We start from the raw sequence: 23,844 nt of genomic DNA on the forward strand, positions 1-23,844 counted from the left end.
GAGGAGAGTGAACTATCAGGGGAGGAAGACCATGTCTTTTCCCACAGGAGATATTCTCTGAGCTCTTTCTTAAGGTGCTACGTACCTTGGAAATCCCCTTCGGTGGCATGGAGGTGGAAACACCTGATCCAAACAGACTGACTGGTTCATCCAGAGCGTTTCCACAAGGGGGGTCTCCTCCCTTTTGGGATTCTCTTTCTATCCATCTTCGGCAAGGTAGTCAAAGCTGAGTGGGAGATGCCAGCAAGACCCAAGACCAATCATCTCATCATCTCCCAGTTCTACTTCGTGCTATCAGACACAGCCAAGCGCTTCAGGCTTCCATTAGTTGATGATCCAGTGGCCAGCCTGTGTTCGAATTCAGTTATTCCCGCTGAGGCAGATGGTCTTCCAAAGGATCCCGGCAACAGAAAGCTCAAGCAGTCCTTTCCCAAGAACTTGGAAGCTTATTTGACTGCCCTCAGGGCCTCTAATGCAAAAGAACAATGGCAGCACAATATATAGAATACAAAAATATTGTGCAAAACACACACTCTTGAATAGTTTATACAAAATTAAGTAAATTGTATTGTATCATATAATGAACAGCCTACAAAAGTAGGCATACATTCATACAATCGGAAATAAAAGCCAAACAAGAGTCTCAAATAAAGTATTTCAGGGAGGACCCCTCACAGTCTCTTAAGAAGAGTTCAAGCCTAAGGCAAGAATTTCTCCTTCGGAGGCCAACAAGCAACGGAGGAACTCCTGTGGAGCTTTATTATTGAGTCTTAGTACTCTGTTTGGAAAATTAAAAGACTGTGAGGGGTCCTCCCTGAAATACTTTATTTGAGACTCTTGTTTGGCTTTAATTTCCGATTGTATGAATGTATGCCTACTTTTGTAGGCTGTTCATTATACGACACAATACAATGTACTTAATTTTGTATAAACTATTCAAGAGTGTGTGTGTGTTTGCACAATATTTTTGTACTCAGGGCCTCTAAGGCAAGCTCACTCTTTTCAAAGCCAGTCTACTCCTGGCCCTCAGACCTCTGGGCAGCAGGTTGTGACATCTCCGAGGAACTTTACAAGGGCGACCTTCTTTAGCTCACCCAGAGGGAGATGGCAGCCCAAGCAGTCGGACAGCACTAGCTCCTCTTCCCACAGGTCAACAGGCCAGAGCACACTGGGCCCCAAAAAGATCCCTTCGGCACGACAACTGCAGGGACTCAGCTCCACCAAGCATAGGGGGATGCCTTCCGGTTTTTGCAGCTCATTTGGAGATGACTGTTGGCGACAGGTGGTCCTGTACACAGCCTCAAATGGCTACTCTCTGGAATTGACCAGATCCTCCTACCAGATTCCTGCAAGTCCCAAGGGACTGTCGCCCACGGAAACATCATCTCCAGGCCACACAGCATCTACTGGACATTGGGATGATAGGGCCAGTACTGAAGGCCCAAAGGGCCTTGCGGGGAAGGGTCTACTCAGTTTTCTTCATAGTCCCAAAGAAGAAGTGAGGGTCGTTTTAGACTTGAAATGGCTAAACCAGAGAATCAGGGGGAAAGTTCCAGGTGGAAACCCTTAAATCCATATCATAATATCTGGCATTGATAGATCTGTCAGAGGCCAATTTACACATTGCAGTTCAGGAATCACATCAGAGGATCCTGCATTTCTCCTACAAGGGGATCCATTTCCAATACTGGGCCCTCCCCATCAGCCTCAAGACAGCCCCAACAGTGTTCTCCAAGGTCCTAGTATTGCTGGTGGCACATCTAAGGATACATCATCCTGCGCTTCAATGACATCTTCATCAGGTCACACTCATCAACAAGGAATTGAGGTCAGGATGCTGCCTATATCCTCCTCCCCAATTTTAAAAAAAAACTTGAGAGCTCTGTGTAAGTTTTGTGGTCTGTCTACCCTTACTAGCTTTCTGCTATGGGCACAGAATACTCCCCGATCCAGTGAGCAACAGTGAGCTATCAGTCTGTCATAGCATGTTGTGTATACTACTTAGGAGAGTGAACATATGAAGCTGCCTTATACTGAATCAGACCTTTGGTCCATCAAAGTCAGTATTGTCTTCTCAGACTGGCAGCGGCTCCCAGGGTCTCAAGCTGAGGTTTTTCACACCTATTTGCCTGGACCCTTTTTTGGAGATGCCAGGGATTGAACCTGGGGCCTTCTGCTTCCCAAGCAGATGCTCTACCATTGAGCCACCGTCCCTCCCCAAACATATGAACGTATGAAGCTGCCTTATACTGAACCAGACCCTTGGTCCATCAAAGTCAGTACTGTCTACTCAGACTGGCAACAGCTCTCCAGGGTCTCAACCTGAGGTTTTTCACGCCTATTTGCCAGGACCCTTTTTAGTTGGAGATGCCGGGGATTGAACCTGGGACCTTCTGCTTACCAAGCAGATGCTCTGCCACTGAGCCACCATCCCTCCCCTAACTGGCAGTGGCTCTCCAGGGTCTCAAGCTGAGGTTTTTCACACCTATTTGCCTGGACCCTTTTTCGGAGATGCCAGGGATTGAACCTGGGGCCTTCTGCTTCCCAAGCAGATGCTCTACCACTGAGCCACCGTCCCTCCCAAGTATTAGAGTGCTTCTAATACTTTTGGTTCAGCGTTCTACTAAGCTGCTTTGCCACGGAGGCCCGCCATTATGAACATATACAAAACAGTGTATTCTGTCACGCCAGGTTGCAGTGGGAGCTCATGAAGAAGGAGAGTGAATGCCAGAGGCTCCTGAAGGAGGCGCTGCAGAGCATGGAATGGGTTCCAAGAAAGGCCAAGCCAACTGGTGAGATCCTTCGAGATGGAAGGTTTAGGTTGGAAACCTCCACTCCCCCCACCCTGGTGTATGCTGGGGGCAATTAGTCACAGGGCTGTGCCATCATTGCCCTGAAGAAGTTGGAATTCAGCAGCCAGGTAGTGCAAATTCTGTTTCAAGAAAAGCTGGATTCTGCAGCCTGTTGACATGATGCAGATCCGTTCCAGCTGTCTTACTTTGCATAATTGTGAGCCCCGTGGTGAGTGTGGGTGGGATGGGTAATGAAACCCAGCCTCCAGCTCTTGGCAGTCCTCATTCAGCCATTGTTCTGGCTGGTAAGGTTTCATCAGGCATTGTGTACTTTATTTCAAACACATGGAATTCACTGCTACAGGAGGAGGTGGTGGCGGCTACAAGCATAGACAGCTTCAAGAGGGGATTGGATAAACATATGGAGCAGAGGTCCATCAGTGGCTATTAGCTACAGCTTATTGTTGGAAATGTCTGGGGCAGTGATGCTCTGTATTCTTGGTGCTTGGGGGGGCACAGTGGGAGGGCTTCTAGTGTCCTGGCCCCATTGGTGGACCTCCTGCTGGCACTTGGGTTTTTTGGCCACTGTGTGACACAAGTGTTGGACTGGATGGGCCACTGGCCTGATCCAACATGGCTTCTCTTATGTCCTTATGTGACACAGAGTGTTGGACTGGATGGGCCGTTGGCCTGATCCAACATGGCTTCTCTTATGTTCTTATGTGACACAGAGTGTTGGACTGGATGGGCCACTGGCCTGATCCAACATGGCTCCTCTTATGTTCTTATGTGACACAGAGTGTTGGACTGGATGGGCCACTGGCCTGATCCAGCATGGCTTCTCTTATGTTCTTAAACATATTTTTGCAGCCACAAGGGCTAGAAACTTGTTTTGTAAATGATTCTTCACTTTCTAAATTCTCCAGAATCATTTGCTCACTGTTCTGACATAAAGAGTAAGAGCCCCGTGGCGCAGAGTGTTAAAGCTGCAGTACTGCAGTCCTAAGCTCTGCTCACGACCTGAGTTCGATCCCCGGTGGAGGCTGGTTTCAGGTAGCCAGCTCAGGTTGACTCAGCCTTCCATCTTTCCGAGTTGGGTAAAATGAGTCCCCAGCTTGCTGGGGGGGAAAGTGTAGGTGACTGGGGAAGGCAGTGGCAAACCACCCCATAAAAAGTTTGCCATGAAAACGTGAAAGCAACGTCACCCCAGAGTCGGAAATGACTGGTGCTTGCACAGGGGACCTTTCCTTTCCCTAGCATAAAGAGCTCAAGGAGTTGGCTTTAACTCCACAGTAACCTGTGCACAGCCTACCCTCTCCCTGTCCTTCTCCTCGAGGAGGTTAGCTGTTATTCGGAACCAAACTACCACACAAAGTAAGGAGCTGTTGGAAGAGAGCATCTCATCATAGCCTTTTGTATAGCAGAAACCATGAAACTTCCAGGTTCAGAGCAAGTATATCACGATATCTGTAATGTACTGAGTGACGAGGCGTGTTGAAGGCAACATGCTTTATTAGCGAGTACATCACAAGGCAAGGCAACGCGGGCTGGGTCCCGATTATATGCATACCCCAGAACAACCCTCAGTCTGGCCAGGTCCAATCCTGAAAAGCTCCCGAAAAGCTTCCCTGTGAGTCACCCGAAAAGCTCCCCTGTGAGTCACAATGGTCTGGGCTTCTGCCGCCGCGGCGTCCACGGGCAGCTGCTGGTATGCCTGGGCCAAGTCCGGTTTCCCAAAAACCTTAGAGCCTGCTAGGGCTGCCAGTACGTGGCTGACCATCGGAACAAGGTATGGGTTGTCCTGAAGTGCCTTATTTATTGTGCACTTGTCATCAGCGCAGATGCGCACATCTCCATTCGGCTTCACTGGAGTGACTATGGGTGTTTCCCATGCAGCATAGGATACTGGTTCTAGCACTCCCTGGGCCGTGAGGCAGTCCAGCTCCGCTTCTGTTTTTGGTTTAAGAGCGAACGGAACTCGCCTGGCCTTCAGCCTTATCGGTCTCACGTGGGGATCGAGGGGTAAGGTGATGAGAGGCCCCTTGTAGCACCCCAGGGACCCATCAAACACTTCCGGGAATTCCCAGCACACGTGCTCGAAATTTTGCGTTCGCATCTGCTGCACCCCCGCTATTTGAATACCCAGCGGTCGAAACCAAGCCAGCCCCGGTAATGTGGTGAGCTGGCGTTTGACCACGAGAATGTCCAGCTTGCCCTTAAAGTTCTTAAACTCTACCCTTACATTGGCCCAACCCAAAATCTGTACAGGGTTTTTTTGGAAGTCCCGCAGTATGAAGTCCGCCGCTCGCAGCCGGGGCTGGCCACGGGGACAAAGTTTTCTTAGAGGCTCCTCCGAAATTATGGAGATGAAGGAGCCCGAGTCCAGCTCCATTAGGCATGGAGCGCCCTCGATTAGGACCGACACCCTGACCTTATCTGGGGTGGTGAGGGGCAAGTTCATTACCTAGTCGATGCAGTCGAGTAGGCATCGGTCGAGTCGTGGTTGGTGGACTGGCATCTGCGGGTGGCCTTGGCCCGGCAAGCCCGCGCTATGTGGCCCACTCTTCTGCAGTTCCTGCAGTCCACGTTGCAGTAGGGGCAGTCCCGGCGCTCGTGTGGATCCCCACAGCTGGCGCACTTGGTGTTGGCTGGTCTCTCTGTCACTCGTGGCCACGTGGGCACTCTCAGCCCCATTCCTGGTTGGCGACGTAGCTGGTTTGCCTCCTCCTCCTCTGGGTTGCCCGGTGCCATCTCCTCCTGGTGGACGGCTTCCGCTCGCGGGTTGTTGTAAGCTTTGGTTGCTCTCTCGAACGCGGTGGCTTCGTTGAAGGCGAGTTGGAGAGTGAGCTCTTTCTTTGCGTAGAGCTTTTGCTGCATTCTTTCGTCTCGGAGGCCCCAGACGAAGCGATCCCTCACGGCTTCATCCACCTTGTCGAAGATGCAGTTCCCCGCAATTTGGCGGAGGGCGGCCAGGTAGACGGCGGCTGTCTCTCCCGCCCCTTGATCCCGCTTGTGGAAGAGGAATCGGCGGGTGATGATGGAAGGCTGGGGCAAGAAGTGCCCGGTCAGGAGTCTGACTATCTCGTCGTACGTTTTCTCTGTGATCTTCGCGGGGACCGAGAGACCCTTTGCGATCTCGAATGTGGCCTCCCCGCAGGCAGTCTGGAGTGCGTCTCTCTTACGGCAGTCGTCTGTAATCATGTTCGCTCGTAAGTAGCAGTCGACCCGCTCCGTGTAGGTCTCCCACCTGTCGGGGTTGGCGGGGTCGAACTCTGCAAGGTGGCCCGTCGTCCCACTTGGGTTAGCCATGGCGGCGGCGGGCGCTTCCGACTCCCTCGAATGCGTGCCTTCCTCATCTCCAGCCAGGTCAGCAAAGGACCGCTTAGGGAGTTACCTGGCTAGAATCCCATCCTCGTCACCACTGTAATGTACTGAGTGGTGAGACGTGTTGAAGGCAACCTGCTTTATTAGCGAGTACATCACAAGGCAAGGCAACACGGGCCGGGTCCCGATTATGTACATACCCCAGAACAGCCCTCAGTCTGGCCAGGTCCAATCCTGGCCAGTTAAACTTCCCACCACAGATCTTGATTGGTGGAGCGTATCAGCAAGCTACATACGGGGACCAGTGGACTTCCACTGGTCACCTCCGTAGCGTCCGCTGTGTTGTAATTTCGGGACTGAAATGCAAGACACAACAGTATCGATTACTGGGCTGTGGTAGTAGGCTGTTTTCTTCTGAGCTTCCCTGAATCATTCAGCAGTCCTCTGACGGGAAACAGGATTGCCTGGTCCAGAAGACCTCTTCTTGAATTTTTTTCTTCACTCCCTCCAGGAACCTGTAGCTTTCACCTGCCGCATCTCTGGAGGAGAGAAGAGGAGGCTGTAGACCCCCTGCTTGTTGAGTGGTTGGAGCAGCATGGGGTAGACAAAGACACCATCACAACGGTCAGTCACCTTTATTAAACCCCCCCCAACACACACACACACCTCATGCAAGCACTGTCAAGCATGGTAAAATTCCATTGGTAATGGATTGTTTTAGGGTCCTCCATAACGCTGGCCTGTGCAATATCATGGAGGACCAAGGTCTGTTAACTCTGTTATTCTTTCCCCCTCCCCCTTCTTACTTTATTGCTTGCAAAGTAGAAGTAGAGAAAAATGAAACTAACTTGAGAAAGAGTAATCAGTACCTTCCCATACCTTCCTGTTAGGGAGTGTGACACATCTGGGGAAAGCAAGGACGGAGTCCTGATAACGCCATGAGAATGTAGACATTTATGATAGTTTGTGTGTGAGAGCGCGTCCCTCGCCCCCACCTTTTGGAATCCTTTTGAAGTATGCCTTAAAAGTATTGTATCAATGTATCTTTAGCATCACTCTTAAGAATCTGTTACACTGAAAGTATCGGTCTATCAATAAATGTAGTTTTGTATCAAACTTGACTCGTCATTGAAACCACATGCTTGACAAGCACCACCTCGTAGCTGGAGGAAGTCTGGCCCTGCCCCTGTTCTGCATTACACTGGAACACAAAGGACCCTCCAAGCCAGCTGGCTCTGCTCCTGATCTTTTCGGATCTTTTCTTCAGCTCCTGGCTGAAGAAAGCAGAAACTGTCACTCCCAAGGCAAGCCACTTCCCTTTTCTTGATCTTTGTTGCTGTGGAGCCAGGCCTGAAAGTGTGTGGATTCACTTCAGGTGGAATCAGGCCATCGGTCTCTCATTGGCCACTCTTACAAGCAGCAACTCTGCAGGGTCTCAGGCAGATTTTTTTTCTCAGTACCTACAACCTTCTGCACACAAAGCAGATGTCTGGCCACTGAGCCATGGCTTCTCCCCAGCGCAGATGCCAGCTCCAGCAAGGGAACTTCTCAGAATTTGGGGGAAGAGAAGCTCTGCAGAAATGTGATGCTGTAGAGTCTGCCCTCTGAAGCTGTCGTTTCCTCCAAGGGAATTGATCTCTGTAGGCTGGGAACCAGTTCTAATTACAGGAGGATTTCAGGCCTCAGCTGGAGTTTGCATGCCCCCTGCTTGTAAGAACAAGGCAACACACATTCACTTTATAAATGGAACCGAGGGCCAGTACCTGGTTGAACGTATGATTCTCACGATTAGCTGCACAGATAGCGAACGTAGCACACGTAATAAAGACAAATGTTCATTGTTGTGGTGACCACTCGACAGACAAGTTACCAATAAGTGCAGCCCTACTTGTCACTTGAGAACAGGGCTTGTGTGGGGAGGAACACAGGTAGATGCAAGCATCTGAGCCCAGTCTTTTTGTGTGTCAGGTTAGGCCCTGATCAGGCAGGGGGCTTGGCTGCCCTGATTCGGCCTCCACCAGTTTTCCTGCCTTGAGTGTGCTGTGCATATCCCTCTCCCAACACACACACACACACACCTGGGCAACTGTCACTAACACTTCTTCCCCTCCTTCCCAGCTTACAGATCACTGCTTCACTCTGCCCATCTTGCTGAACTGTGCAACCCAGGATGACTTGCGGTACACCTGCATCAGGTAGGGCTTCAAGCTTGCTCTCCCTCCTCGGGTAGGTCTCATTTTAGAGCTAAAGATTAAGTGAAATAATGGAAGGCTTGTCCATCAGAGGGTTCCCCTTGGTGAAGAGGAAATGGATAGAAACCTTTTTTCCCTGCCCCATAATATTAGAGCATGGGGTTACTCCACATAACTGATCGGCAGTGAGTTCAAGACATACAGCAAAAAAAAAAAAAAATCCTATTTCACAAAACAGGTAGTTGACTTGTGGAACTCACAGCCGCCAGATGTGGTGACAGCCACTGTTTAAGACGGGTTTTAAAAGGGGTTGGACAAGTTAATGGAGGATATGGGGTGCAGCAGCAGAATACCTGTGCTAGTCAGATGCTGAGGAGCAGTGTAAAAAGGAGCAGGGCCAAAAGAAGCCCGCCTAAAATCTACTAGGGACAGGGCCTTCTCTGTTATGGCCCCTACATGGTGGAATCAGCTGCCGGAGGAGGTGAGGGCCCTGCGGGACCTTGTTCAGTTCCGCGGGGCCTGTAAGACGACCCTCTTCCGGCTAGCCTACACCTAGCTGAGATCAGAAACTAAATGTAGCTTTACCAGACTCCTGTTATACATACTGTTGTAATGTTTAACGTTTCTAAGGTTTTAAATGCTTATATATTTAAATGTTAGTTTAATTTTATGTTTGACTTTCTGTTGTGAGCCGCCCTGAGCCACTTCGTGGGAAGGGCGGGATATAAATCATTAATAAATAAAAGTAAACAACCTATAATCCCCTCACACCGAGGCAGAGCAAGGCGTTTTCTTTACAGTGACAGACAAGGCAACCCACCTCAAAGATAAGCAAAAATATTTCTTTATTGAGCTGGCAGGCAGTTTCAGAATAGACTGGTGAAAACAAAATAACGACGTTATAAAATATAACTAAGTAGCACCCATAATCACCAGCCGGTAAGCAGGACAGCTGTTTTGCCAAGAAAAACAATAATTAAAAAAGCGGTTTTGGGAAACAGTATAAATCCCCCTCAGCTGGCTAATGACAACCAAAAATGGGCATCCCGGAAGAACCAATCAACCCAAGCTGACTCTCTTAGTGTAGCTGAGAGAAACCATTAATTAGGAGATTAGAACAACTTCTTCCAAGGTCACCAAACACTGGTCACCAAACACTAGTCTTCCAAGGTCACCAAACACATAACCAAAACACTGCTGGAAGAATAAAAATTGGTAAGCAACCCAGAAACAAAACCACCAGATATATGTATATAATTAGATTTTTTTTTTTAAAAATCCACAATACCCTTTAAAAGAAATCTTCATTACAGCAGTCTAAAGGCAATGGGCGTTTCCTGCTAGCCCTGCAGCATTGGTCCAACAAACTGTGTGAAACTGAATCTCTGTTCAATGAACTGACTGGTTTGATCCAGAAGGCTGCTCTTAGGACATGTACTGTAGTTACAAACAGCAGGTGCAGAGTAGCCCAATATGGATCTCTACTCTCCTCCAGGCTCTTTCTCTGATCAGCTCCCCCCCCCCTTTTAAATCAGTGGTAGAGGGAGGGGAAAACTTTGTCGGAGCGGGAGTAGCAGAGTGAGGGAGATGACTTGCCCGACACAGGGCTTCAGGAAAGAAAATCAGGCAGACACGTGCAACTAGTGCCAAAAGGTGTATTAACATATATACACAACAAGTGCTCTCTTGTGCAGTCTATACAATATCACCTCCACGGACAAAGTGCTTCGCCTAACCACCATCTCACAGGGAGAGACCTGTGTGATGCACACACAGATCATATATAGTCCAAGCAGCCAATCCTGGCCGTGCTGACTCAGCAGATTGCATCACTTGGCTTCTGCCGGCTCAAGCCGGTCTGCTGATCAGGTCACTGTGACCTAGCCTGGCAGCTAGATCACCAGCTGTCATACTGTAGCTGTCGGACTGGGTTTATGTAGATTCTTGCTCCAACACACCTCCTAATCTATTTAAACCCAGTATACCCAAACACTTTACACAGTTTTCATGTTCACTTGCAGCATTACAGTTCATATTTACGTAGCTCGGAACCCTTTCCGGAATTCGTTCAGGAACTCATCATGATTGTAAAACACATCATCGTGTTCCTGTTCAGCCAGCTCTTTCAGACGCTTGGCTTCAGCCTCCTTCTCCCTTGCCTCGCACTCTGCCACCCAGGCTTTCCATTTCTTAGCCTTTTCTTTTAACATTCCCTCAAATCCGGGTGGGTCTGGATTGACAGTCAGAGTGACATAGGGACACTTGTACCTAGCGGGACGTTGGCCTTTGGTGGACCTGGCAGACACCCGTGGCCCTGTGCTTGGACCAGCTTTGTCTTCTTCGGGTTGCTCTGTTCCCACCTCCTGGGCTGGTTGCTCTGCCCCTGTAATTGGGTGTTGAACCTCCTGACTCTCACACTTTACCTCCAGTTCCTGCATTTGAGGCTCTGCCTCCTGACTCTGCTCGTCAGGCTCTGTGCCGGCATTCGGCTCACCTTCTCCAGCCCCACTGGGTGCCACCTCCTGGGCTGGAGTTCTGGGCTGCGCTCCAACATCGTTATCGCTACTTGGCAGCAGGACAAATTGTTTCTGCAAGGAGTGCAACCTTGGCCAGCTGCTTTCTTCATTGAACTGGGCACTCTTACTAAGTGTTATCTTGCTTTTGCTATTGCAGAAACGATAACACCTGGCCCTTGGCTTGTAGCCCAGAAAAATTAGGCTCTCTGCCCGGACATCCCCCTCCCCGCTACTCGTGGAGTGGATGCCAACCCGAGCCCGTGACCCAAAGACTTTTAAAGAACTCAAATCTGGGGTCTTGTTCAACAGTAACCTGTAAGGCACATTTTTCACAGTATTACACCAAACCCTATTTTGCAAAAAAACAGCTGCATGTATGGTTTCTGCCCAATAGGTCATTGGCAGTTGTGCATCCTCTAACATGCAATACATCACATTCTGCAATACAGCCCCATGCCCATTTTCTCGGGGCGTTGCCGGGTTCGTCAGACGGTGGGCGATGCCCTTGTTCTCCAGCCAACGTTTCATCTGGTTAGATAAGAATTCCCCCCCTCTGTCGGTTTGTACAGCTAGGAGATTAACCCCTAATTGTCTCTCCACTGCTTTGACCCACTTGGTGAATGTCTTATACACCTCAGACTTATGCACCATGGTGAAAACCCACGCGTACCTCGTGTGGTCGTCGGTGGCCACCAAGCAGTATCTCCTCCCCGACAGACTCTTTGGCAATGGGCCAATAACGTCTAAATGGACTAGTTCCAGGGCTCGTGTGCTTTCCCTTGAGCTTTCTTTAGCAACAGCACACGCCTTGCTTTTGGTCTTCTTGCAGACCTGGCAATCCAAGTAACATTTGCAAGGATTTACTTTCAAACTAGGCACAAGCTCCAGGGTTTTCTTTAACGCCCTAAATCCGCAGTGCCCAAGTCTCCTATGGAGCAAATGTATACAATTATTGTGCACAGGCTCATTCGACACCTGAGCCACCTGGGCACAATCACTCTGGACCACATACAGTTTACCTTCCCTCTTTCCTGTCACAAGCAACTTTCCCCCACCTCCCAGGATTTTGCAGCAGGTTTTCTCAAATCTCACCTGGTATCCCTGGTCAAACAGTGTGCTAACACTCAACAGGTTAGACTGCAGTGAGGGTACATACAACACATTTTGCAACATACATTTCAGTGCAGGAAATTCCACATTGCCTGAGCAAACAGAATTGGCAGTGGTCCCATCAGCCAATCTCACATACTTATGCTCAGGACTGTCAATGTTTTTCAACAACTCCTTCTCGCAGCAGAGATGGCTCGTTGCCCCGGAGTCTAAAATCCAAGCAGACCCTGTGCTCTCTACTGCAGACGTGACCAGCCGGGTTGCTTCCTCACACGGGCTGGCGGTCCTCCGCTCTCGCCGCACACGCCCCCGCCTCTTCTCCCTCTCAGGGCAAGCTCGGAGCAGGTGCTGCGACGACCCGCATCCATAGCAGCGACGGACTGCAAACGCAGTCGGCTCCACTTCCTCCACCTTCGGACGCCTGCCAGCAGCAGAAGCTGGCTCATTCTTGGCTGTCTTCCCGGACACACCGATAACAGCACGCTGCCCGGCCGACACCCCCGGACAGCTCACGGCCGCAATTCTCTCTTGGAAGTCAAGCAGGTGGGCACAGACGTATTCCATGGTCAGGGTCGCTACGTCCACCGTCTCCAGAGAAGTTATCAGGGGAGTGTACTCAGGTGGCAACGACGACAGCAAAATGTACACTCTGTCGTCTGGAGCTACAGTCTTGCCTCTTGCCTCCAGCTCAACGAAACAGTCCGTTAGCCGTTTGATGTGATCTTTCACACACCCTCCAGCCGGCATAACGGTGCGGAACATCCTCCTGGTCAAGGCCATGAGGGAACCAGCAGTGGTGCTAACATGCACCGCACTCAACGCGTCCCAGGCAGCCTTGGGAGTGTCCTTCCCTCGCACATAAACCAGCTGGTCATCTCCTATAGACAGCACTATGTTGGCCAGTGCCTTATCCGATAACACAGTCTCGGCAGGAGATAAGTCAGCAGGGGGGTTACTCACGAACAGCCATTGCCCTTCACGCTTGAGGTAGTGTTGCATTCTCAGGCTCCACACCGCGTAGTTGGCTGAGGTGAGCTTCTCAACGGCTACTCCAAGCTGTTGCTGAGCCATCGTGCCGACTCCTCCTCACAGCTGGCTGCCGACGTCCCTCTGGCTCTCAAACAGAGAACGGTGGTGCTTCTGTGTCCTTCATCGGCGTTCCTCGCCTCCGGCTCTCTCCAAACTCACAGTCAGCTCAACTCTCAACTCTCTCCTCCGCGCAGCGGAACCGCCCTGGGCCCATAACCCTGTCGGAGCGGGAGTAGCAGAGTGAGGGAGATGACTTGCCCGACACAGGGCTTCAGGAAAGAAAATCAGGCAGACACGTGCAACTAGTGCCAAAAGGTGTATTAACATATATACACAACAAGTGCTCTCTTGTGCAGTCTATACAATATCACCTCCACGGACAAAGTGCTTCGCCTAACCACCATCTCACAGGGAGAGACCTGTGTGATGCACACACAGATCATATATAGTCCAAGCAGCCAATCCTGGCCGTGCTGACTCAGCAGATTGCATCACTTGGCTTCTGCCGGCTCAAGCCGGTCTGCTGATCAGGTCACTGTGACCTAGCCTGGCAGCTAGATCACCAGCTGTCATACTGTAGCTGTCGGACTGGGTTTATGTAGATTCTTGCTCCAACAAACTTATACCCAAATTAAACCTGTCTTTTAATGAAGAAAAGGTGGAGGGGAACCCTACCAGGTTTAAAGCAGCCCTGAGGGAAGGGGAATGGTTTTCAAATAACAGAACAGCATAAAATTAACAAGCACCACAGTTCCAGTCTGTAATCTTGCCTCCCCCATTCCCTCCTCTCTTTTGCAGCTAACAGTACCGTTCTTAACAGATTTGCCTTTCTGAGCCAGTTGAATTTAGTGGACTTTGAAGGGTTTTACTGTCCTTAGGATTGTACTGTAAATTACACTTTGGAGGAACTAATACAGCCCTGTTGGTAATTATGCTGAGTCCGAAAGCAAAGTGAAATCTTTGTGTTCAAAGGCAGGATTTCTGATCCAACCTACATGCTGACTTCTTTCCCACGTTTCCATGTGTTCCCCACAGCTGTTGCATGGCTGTGGAGAGCACGTGAAAAAATATTCTCTTTGAGAACACCCAATACTAGAAGGCCGCTGCCAGAAACGGTGAGCTTAGACCTTTGCAATTTTAAAAAAAATCCCCATTGGGAGCTTCTAAAGTAGTGATCCCTTATATGGTACCTGTGGGTGCCAAAATGCAATGTTTTTTTCTTGCTACTCATTTGCTTCTCCCAGCAAGGCAAAGAGCCAATAAAGCCAGGCTTCCCTTAATCTCAGTGGGCAGGGCGCATCCCGTTTGGGTCCCCAGGGAACACCTGTTGGAAAACAGCTGCCTCCATCAGAGCTTGGCTTGTGAGTGGTCCTATCATTTTACACCCAGCCCCAATGGTAGCTCCTTCAATTGGCCCCACCCACCAACCCATGGCAGCCATTTTGTTGTGGCATCTATTACTTGTTCTCAAAATTACTTGTTCTCAGTTGGCCCCACCCACCAGCCCATGGCAGCCATTTTGTTGTGGCATCTATTACTTGTTCTCAATTGGCCCCACCCACCAGCCCATGGCAGCCATTTTGTTGTGGCATCTTATTACTTGTTCTCAAAATTCCCAAAGCACCAACACATACAAAAAGTTTCGGGACCCTATCCTAACACCTTCCTGCCCCTTTGTGAAGCCCACCCCCTTGTGACAAAACATCCAGACCTCAGGAAGCATGATAACCAACCTATCGTTTATTTTTGTTGTGAAACAGAGGTGTAGTTTCTTTATTGGGTCTTTGACCTCATTATCCCCATTCCTATGGAAACCAGTCAATACCTCTTGAAGTGGGGAAAAAATTTCCAAAATCATGGAAGCCATTTATGAGGTAATACTTGATAAAGACTTCGTTGGTGACCGTAGGATGTCCTCTCCCGCGGGTCTTTGGGGCAGCTCAATCGTTTTGGGGGCTGCTCACCTGCTTCTAAGCAGTCAAGTTGCAGAAGACAGTCTGTGGGAGCTGCTATGCTTTCCACTTCCTTAACTGTTCTTGTGCCACAGTCCAAGACATCGTAAATCACATCAACTGAACCAGCAACAGATTTAATCTGCCCAATTTCCCTTTTTTTTCCGGCAGAGGCGGAATGGTGTGTTGTATCTGGAAGGCCATCGTGGAACATCGGCGGAGCTTTGGCCAGCAGTCTGGAACATAGCCGTGAGCTGTGCAGACCCCACCAGTTGTAGACTGTATTCTTGCAAATCCATAAGAAAGCTCGAAGGCAGATGCTTCAACCCCCACCTTGCCTCAGTGAAAGCTGGCTGCTTAAAACTCATCTACCCTTGGGTCAGGGACGGTGGAAAAATCTGCTCCAGGCCCCCTTTTGGAAACAAGGCCTAAAGAAACCTCCCGTGGAGTCTGTTCCCATCAGTATCTCTGCCAAATTCTGCAGCTGCTTCTTGGATGAAGATGAAAAAGATGGGCTAGGGGGGCTGTTTCTTCCCCAGGCCAGAATTTTCAAGAGAGGCGGAGGGATTCTGAACTATACTGCAGTGTTACACTCAGGGCTGTGCAGCAAACATTCCCTGCTTGCTATAAGCTTTGGCTTATAGACTCAGCAGCACAGGCCATCGCCAAGAAACACAACTGTCAACGGGAGAAAGATGACAGAAACAACATCCACCCTTTGGGGACATAACCTGAATAGCAGAAAGGAGACCAGGATGGCTGAAAGAGTGCGTGGGGAAGGTTCGGTTTCTTAAGTGTGCCACCACCGTGGATGGTAATGTGCAGGAGTAAATAAAAACGAGAGCGCAATATTTGTTTGTGTTGATGAAGCAGGGAGGGAAAAGAAACTTGAGGGGCAGCCAGAACACCCTGTGGCTAACGGAGGAGGGGACGTATGCGTGTTTTTTTCAAGTTATCCCAGCCTCAGGCCTAAAGGAACAGCCTCCTCCCTCTGAGTTAGAAAGAGCAACGGGGCCTTTAGACATCAGGGGCAGCACTGGGTACCCTGGGAGGGCTGTCTGCTGCCGTGAGGTGCTAGAGATGGTGGGGGCAGCTCAGTTCATCTCCACACACACATCTCCCCAGTGCAAGCGTTCCACTGCAGAATGACTGGAGGCAGGATTAAGTCCTAAGGCTCAAATTGGTCCTCAGAGGAAGGCCAGCTTCTACCCACTGGCCAGGCTTCTTGAACACCATCTCCCACACGTGGCACTCCTCCTCAGTTGAATCCATCCAAGGCACTGGCAGTCCATAGCTCTTGCCTGCATTTTTAAAAAAAGGCTACGTCAGATATTATTGGCCCAAACAGATTCATGGAGGAGAAGAAGAAGATGATACTGGATTTATATCCCGCCCTCCACTCCAAAGAGTCTCAGAGCGGCTCACAATCTCCTTTTCCTTCCTCCCCCACAACAGGCACCCTGTGAGGTAAATGAAGATATTGGATTTATATCCCGCCTTCCACTCCAAAGAGTCTCAGAGCGGCTCACAATCTCCTTTCCCTTCCTCCCGCACAACAGACACCCTGTGAGGTAGATGGAGATATTGGATTTATATCCCGCCCTCCACTCCAAAGAGTCTCAGAGCGGCTCACAATCTCCTTTCCCTTCCTCCCCCACAACAGACACCCTGTGAGGTAGAAGAAGATATTGGATTTATATCCCGCCCTCCACTCCGAAGAGTCTCAGAGCGGCTCACAATCTCCTTTCCCTTCCTCCCCCACAACAGACACCCTGTGAGGTAGATGAAGATATTGGATTTATATCGCGCCCTCCACTCCGAAGAGTCTCAAAGCGGCTCACAATCTCCTTTCTCTTCCTCCCGCACAACAGACACCCTGTGAGGTAGATGGAGATATTGGATTTATATCCTGCCCTCCACTCCAAAGAGTCTCAGAGCGGCTCACAATCTCCTTTCCCTTCCTCCCCCACAACAGACACCCTGTGAGGTAGATGAAGATATTGGATTTATATCCTGCCCTACACTCTGAAGAGTCTCAGAGCGGCTCACAATCTCCTTTCCCTTCTCCCCCACAACAGACACCCTGTGAGGTAGATGGAGATATTGGATTTATATCCCGCCCTCCACTCCAAAGAGTCTCAGAGCGGCTCACAATCTCCTTTCCCTTCCTCCCTCACAACAGACACCCTGTGAGGTAGATGAAGATATTGGATTTATATCCTGCCCTACACTCTGAAGAGTCTCAGAGCGGCTCACAATCTCCTTTCCCTTCTCCCCCACAACAGACACCCTGTGAGGTAGATGAAGATATTGGATTTATATCCTGCCCTCCACTCCGAAGAGTCTCAGAGCGGCTCACAATCTCCTTTCCCTTCTCCCCCACAACAGACACCCTGTGAGGTAGATGAAGATATTGGATTTATATCCCACCCTCCACTCTGAAGAGTCTCAGAGCGGCTCACAATCTCCTTTCCCTTCCTCCCCCACAACAGACACCCTGTGAGGTGGGTGGGGCTGAGAGGGCTCTCCCAGCAGCTGCCCTTTCAAGGACAACCTCTGCCAGAGCTCTGGCTGACCCAAGGCCATCCCAGCAGGTGCAAGTGGAGGAGTGGGGAATCAAACCCGGTTCTCCCAGATAAGAGTCCGCACACTTCACCACTACACCAAGCTGTCCTTCAACAGCTACTAGCCAGGTTGAGTGATGGGAGCTGCCATGTTTGGAAGCAGTCGACCTCTGAATACCGGTGCTAGGAGGCAGCAGCAGTAGGGGAGGACCTTGGCTTCTACATCCTGTTTGCTAAACCTCCAGGGCAACTGGTTGGCCGCCATGCGAAACAGGGTGCTGGACTAGACGGATCACTGGTCTCCTGCAGCAGGAGACTGAGGCCAAACCCCTTGAGGACTGGCAAGGGCTAACTGACACAAGGCCTGCTTTTACTCTGGGCAGAGCTTGGCTGCCCGTCCCACATGCCAGAAGAGTAGCCGCAAGCGAATTTATTTATTAAAACATGTCTTATGTTTCAAGGCAGCTTTGGTCCGACAGGACCCTGTGGGAGAATGAAGAAGACACAGTGTGGTAGAGTAATTACAAAGTGGGACTAGGAGCTGTGAGACCTGGTTTTAATCCCCACTTGGGCCATGGGGGATCACAGGGTGACCTTGAGCTTTCTCTCGGCCTAACCTACCTTGCAGGGTAGTTGTGAGGATAAAACGGAGAAGGGGAGAATGATACTATAAGCCGCTGTGGGTTCCCAAAGCAGGGCAGAAAAGCCTGGATGGGATCCATACACACCCAAGGGATCAGTCAGTGGCCGCCTGCCTCCATCAGTTGCTGAATGTGCTTGACTTCTCACATAATTGCTCTCGGGATGGGAGAGGGAGGAGGAGCAGGAAGAACACGCAGCTCAAGCAAGAAAAGATGAGCAGTGGTAAAATAACGGCAAGCAGAGGCAGCAGCTCTACCTTTCTCTCCCAATCCATCTTCACAACCAAGTGGCCACCTCCCAAACCCAAGGGAGAGTGTGGTGGGCCACCCAAGACCCAATCACCCAGAAGGGCTGCATTGACCCCCACCTGGCCCAGAAGGGAAGGATTGGTCACCCCAGAATCCATCTTCAGAACCATGTGACCACTTCCCAGGTCCAAGGAATGCAGCAGACCACCTCCCAAAACCCAGTCACCAAAGCCCAGCAATAATGTCTTCAGTGAGGAGGTGGGCAGTACTCAGCCCCCCCGCCCCAGCCAATCCTCACCAAACTTTGGAGAGCACGTAGAGGAGAGTCAGCTGATGACTTGCTATGAGGTTGGTGTCTCTAGCCCATGAGGGGTGTTCTAGCACATCACAAACCTCATGAACCGGTTCATTAAGTGGGAAGGTTCATGAAGATTTGTGGTTCATGAAGCCCCATGAACCAGGACAAACCTCCATTTTCCTGGTTTGTGCCCAGTAGAGTGGCTTCCTATGAGGAAAGACTCTAGGGCTTTTCAGTTTAGAAAACAGACAACTAAGGGGTGTGTGACAGCTTTATAAAATTATGCTTGGGGTGGGAAAAATAGATAGAACTCACACACTCCTGGGCACCCAATAAATTTGGTAGGTTCAGGATGGCCAAAAGAAGATGATTTTGGATTTATATCCCACCCTATACTCTGAATCTCAGTGTCTCAGAGCGGTCACAATCTCCTCTACCTTCGCACCCCGCCCCCACAACAAACACCCTGTGAGGTAGGTGGGGCTGAGAGTGCTTTCATAGCAGCTGCCCTTTCAAGGACAGCTTCTATGAAAGCTATGGCTGACCCAAGGCCATCTCAGCAGGTACAAGTGGAGGAGTGGGGAATCAGACCCAGTTCTCCCAGACAAGAGTCCGTGCACTTATCCACTACGCCAAACTGGATGTACTTTATTGAATGAGTAATTAATTTGCAGATATAGTGATGGCCACAAACATGGATTTAAAAGCAGGTAAGAAAGACTCATGGAAGGAGTGGCCTAATCACCCATAACTATTCTGAGCCCTCCCGAGGACTCCACCAAGGCCTTACCTGTGCCAAGACTCAGTCGGATACCTCCAAGACGCTGCCTGGAGAAGGTGTCTTGGTCCCAGATGGTGAACTCCGCACATGCCTCAGCCAAGTCCTTGGCTTGGAACCCATCATAGACCATGGTGTGGTTGAAAATCGGGCTGAGACTCTTCTTCACGGTGCGGGTCTTCTGCCGGCTTACCTTGCTGTCATCAGGGAGGATGTAGCTGGAAAAAGAAGAAAGGGCACTCAGATGGGGAGGAATTAAGGTCCCCAGGCACCCATCTGTTGCAGGCAAGCCCCTGTCCTTGCCTCCCACTTCCATCCCATAAGCGGCAGTAGAAAAAATCAGAGGAGAGATGACATAACTGATGTCAACTCTGGGCCCTTCACCTCCCAAAACAAGAACAGTTCTCACCACTGAACAAAGGTGTCCGCAGCACTGCCTTTAAAAGGAATCAGGTTCTGCGCATTCTTCACCCAGATGTGCAGCTCACCAGTGGGAGGAAGCCCTTCCCCTGAAAGAAAGCCACATCAACTAAAATTAGTAGGGAGGCCTCACCTTCTACCCTGCCTTCACATGGACTCTCCCATCTTCCACACACCAGTCCAAATTGCCCTTCCCCTTCCCATCTTCACAGGCCACAGATCCTTCCACAACTCAAAAACAGCATGAAAGTCGGGACTGTCATCAAAGAGTGTGAGAGCCATTGCTTTCTATTATTCTAGCTCTGAGATCCCATAAAGAGTTACTTATTTTAAGCTCATTTAATTCAATAGGGTTAGACTGGAGTAACTCAGAATAGGTTTGCACTATAGGTTCTTTTCCTGAATATTCATCATTTTGTTTTGGGGTTTTTTTTAAAGTTATCTTAAACCCTGTTGCTTACTGTCCTTGAATGCTCTGTATAAAGTAAAACTGTTCCTGCCTCCAGCATTCTGAGCAGTGCGTGTAAAGATACTGGAATGACTGAAAACACTTGGCCTTTTTCAGTTGCATCGCAAATTAAAATTCTGTTGATTTTTTTGGGGGGGTGGGGGCGGGGGGTGGGATTTAACTTTTTATTGAAAAATATAACATACAACACCCAAAGACACACAAAACAAAAACATACTCTAAAACTGGAATATAAAGATTCTCTCTATCAATTACCTAGCGTTCCATCAATAACTTGTTCTCTATTTCTGTTCTAGATTGCAGTTATCCACTATTAATACTCTGTTATACCAGTTACAAATTCCTCTCGAATACTTCTAGGCATTTCATTTTTAATTTTGTTTGTCATACCATTATCCTATCAACTTCAGCCAATTACACAAGGGCTTCCAGGTCTCTTCACACTCTTGTATATTCCCCCCTTTCGTTCTTATTGATAAATAATCCATTTTTGCTACTTCAAACAGTTTCCCAATAAATTCCTCTTTCTTAGGTATTTGTTGCGATTTCCAGTATCTCGCATACGTTAATCTTGCCGCAGTTACAGCATGCATTAGGAACCTGATTATTGGCTTGGGTAGAGAGCATTGGCATAAACTTAATAAAAACAATTCAGGCAAATACTGTATGTTCATTTTCAACTTTTTTTGAAGCCAAGTATGAATTTGTCCCCAAAATTCTTTAGCTTTGTCACATTGTCCCCAGATATGATAAAAGGTTCCTTTCACTCTGTGGCATTTCCAACACTTATTGGGAGTATTTGGGTATATTTATTTTAGTAAATTTCTATTCCGCCCATTCCCCGTAGGGCTCAGGGCGGAGTACGACATGTAATAAAACAATAAAGACATTTTAAAACAGACAACTCAACAGCACTCCGATTGCCAGTTTGGGCACTGGCTGCTTGCTGTATTCACGAGGAGGAAGGGGGATTGGGATTGGGTCAGAACGCCTGCTCCGGCTGCAACGCCACTGAGGATGTTCTCCGCAGCTGAGAACGAAACGTCTGGAAGGAAAACTTTCTCCAGTAGAACACGGCACTTGAGCCCGAAAGATTCTACAAACCCTAATGATGATGCCAGCCGTGAAAACCTGAAATCTTTGATTGGGATTTTGCTTCCTGATCAAATTAGCCAACAGCCTTGTGAGGGTTTGAAGTGAGACTCAAAATGTCATCCAATTTAAAACCCTAATAATAGGGAGAAGCCTTAAAGGAAATTGCAGCAGCAGCTCCTACCTTCTGAGCCAGCTGAAAGGAACTTCAGAGCTAGATTGAGTTTGCCCCGGCTGAGCAAAGCATCGGGGGTGACTGGCGTCTGAGAAAGAGAGAACGAGAGAGAAAGGTGGATCTCAAAAGGGAGAATGCAGTTGGATAAACATCAGGAATACACTGTCAAGGTGGAAGGGAGGGTGAGCATTAGTTAGTGAGAACACTAGCTGGGCGTTGCCTGCACTATTGATTTTTGGCACTTGATAGGAGTAATATTTATATACATCCCACCTACCAACTGGCATTTAGAGTGCTTTATAAACTTTATAAACACAAAGTAATGAAGCTGTACAAAACCATTAAACACATTTTCAAAACAGAAATGAAGGTACCTGGCAGAAACCAAAAATGTAACTAGAATTCTAAGGGGTGACTTGGAAGACAAAGTCATGGAAAACCATGCAATGGCCTGCCTGCAAGTCTTGTTTGTTCCCACAGATTTGCTCCACCCCAACCTTCTGCTGGGCTGGCAACAGTGTTCCCTCTAAGCTGAGTTAGTGTGAGCTAGCTCACAGATTTTTAGCCTCCGGCTCACACATTTTTGTCTTAGCTCAGGAAAATGGTCCCAGAGCACAATAATTTATGCAGTAGCTCACAACTTTAATGGCCAGTAGCTCACAACTTTAATAACCAGTAGCTCACACGGTAGAATTTTTGCTCACAAGACTGCAGCTTATAATAATAATAATACATTTTATTTCTATCCCGCCCTCCCCGCCTAGGTGGCTCAGGGCGGCTAACAACATTTAAAACAATTAACATAGATAGATAAAACATTAAATTTAACAATTAAAATTTTTAAACATAAAAACCAGTCAATTAAATTAAATACATAATTCAAATTGCATTAAATGTACCTGGCAGCAATAAAATTATTTTGGCGCTGGTTCTGCCAGTTTAAATGGTTCCATAATCGTATTATGGATGGCGGCTCTTTATTCCAAGCAACTCAGCAGTTGATATCAGTGTAGGCTTGTCTGAAAAGGGCGGTCTTGCAGGCCCTGCGGAACTGGTTCCGCAGGGCCCGCACTTCCTCCGGAAGCTGGTTCCACAGTGCGGGAGCCGCGGCTGAAAAGGCCTGTGTTCTGGTGTTTTGGAGTTTGACCTCTCTCGGCCCAGGGATGGTCATTTTGTTTTTACCCACTGACCTCAGTGCCCTCTGGGGTTCATATGGGGAGAGACGGTCCCTTAGGTAGGCTGGTCCTCGGCCATATAGGGCTTTAAAGGTGCTAACCAACACTTTGTACTGGACTCGGTAGGTAATTGGCAGCCAGTGCAGTCCGCGCAGCCCCGGCCGTATGTGCTCCCAGGAACATTGGCTGACAACTGCAAAGGCTGGTGGGTAACCAGTTTTGAGACAGAGGATTCCAAAAGCTGGCCTCTGTTAAAGCTGAATCCTGACAAGTATTTAGTGAAATACACTTTGCAGACTCATAGTTTTACAATCTGGTGCTTGCACGGGGGACTACCTTTACCTTTTAGTTTTTAAAAAATGAAATGAGAGCTCTGGAGGATGTTCAGGCACACGATGGTGGGATTGCCAGGCCACAGGCAGTATCTGAGCCCAGATCTCTCCCTGCCATTCTTCTGGGTGAAGCAGATTGTGAAATGCTCAGAAGGAAACACCACATGTGAAAGGGAACAACTAGTCCCGGGGGGGGGGGGGTGCGGGGCTGTGCACAATATGGCTCCCAGCTTGATTTCATCAGCAGCCACAGCGAGTCCTCTGGGCAAGTGAAGGTAAGGGTGGCTGCTTCTCAGCTTGCAAAGTTTGGCGGTATTGAAGCGTGGCTCTCACAACAATTATTTGGAGGAAAAAAATGCCCTTTTAGGTGCCATTCACATCACAATAGTTGATAGGGGACAGACGAAGAGCAAAGTCTCTCTTTGCTTGTTTTGCCTCCTCTCAGAAACAGCTTTGAGAAAGAACTGAAAGGCAGTTCAGAAGCCAAAATATGAAAACCATTTTTCTTTTCAATCCAGACTGTTTCCCACTAGCAGAAGGTGCATCCTTGAGCCCTATGAACCTTCCTGCTTCCCACTGCAGCCCACTAATCTCCCCCAAATGCTGCCCCATAGGGGACAGGGGACCATTAAAGATGTCATGAGGGGCAAATAGGGGCTCTGCAGCAGGAAGGGCGAGTTGTTGGAAATCATACTTCCCCTTCGATTAGTAGAAAATTTAGTCTGGACCTAGCCCA

The 23,844-nt window shown here is 49.1% G+C and overlaps 2 protein-coding genes across 3 annotated transcripts in view; one reads left to right on the forward strand and one right to left on the reverse strand.

Annotated features, from left to right (window-relative positions):
* Nucleotides 1-15,764, forward strand: part of MAP3K6 (mitogen-activated protein kinase kinase kinase 6) — a 101,330-nt gene extending 85,566 nt beyond the window's left edge. Inside the window, exons 26-29 of one of the 2 annotated variants that reach the window (XM_060257606.1) lie at nucleotides 2,692-2,792; nucleotides 6,628-6,740; nucleotides 8,235-8,311; nucleotides 15,087-15,764. In XM_060257606.1, coding sequence (XP_060113589.1) covers nucleotides 2,692-2,792; nucleotides 6,628-6,740; nucleotides 8,235-8,311; nucleotides 15,087-15,162 — 367 coding nt within the window. In that variant the 3' untranslated portion in view covers nucleotides 15,163-15,764. Of the gene's footprint in view, nucleotides 1-2,691; nucleotides 2,793-6,627; nucleotides 6,741-8,234; nucleotides 8,312-15,086 lie in introns of those variants that run through there. The other variant, XM_060257607.1, reaches the window with a different exon arrangement.
* Nucleotides 14,684-23,844, reverse strand: part of SYTL1 (synaptotagmin like 1) — a 60,485-nt gene continuing 51,324 nt past the window's right edge. The window contains exons 12-15 of the mRNA XM_060257608.1: nucleotides 21,611-21,689; nucleotides 19,855-19,954; nucleotides 19,458-19,663; nucleotides 14,684-16,216 (exon numbers count right to left, since the gene is read on the reverse strand). Of these exons, the coding sequence (XP_060113591.1) occupies nucleotides 16,077-16,216; nucleotides 19,458-19,663; nucleotides 19,855-19,954; nucleotides 21,611-21,689 (525 nt within the window). The 3' untranslated portion in view covers nucleotides 14,684-16,076. The remainder of the gene's footprint in view (nucleotides 16,217-19,457; nucleotides 19,664-19,854; nucleotides 19,955-21,610; nucleotides 21,690-23,844) is intronic.

This window comes from Heteronotia binoei, chromosome 17, assembly GCF_032191835.1.
Source record: "Heteronotia binoei isolate CCM8104 ecotype False Entrance Well chromosome 17, APGP_CSIRO_Hbin_v1, whole genome shotgun sequence".
NCBI classification, from domain to species: Eukaryota; Metazoa; Chordata; class Lepidosauria; order Squamata; family Gekkonidae; genus Heteronotia; species Heteronotia binoei.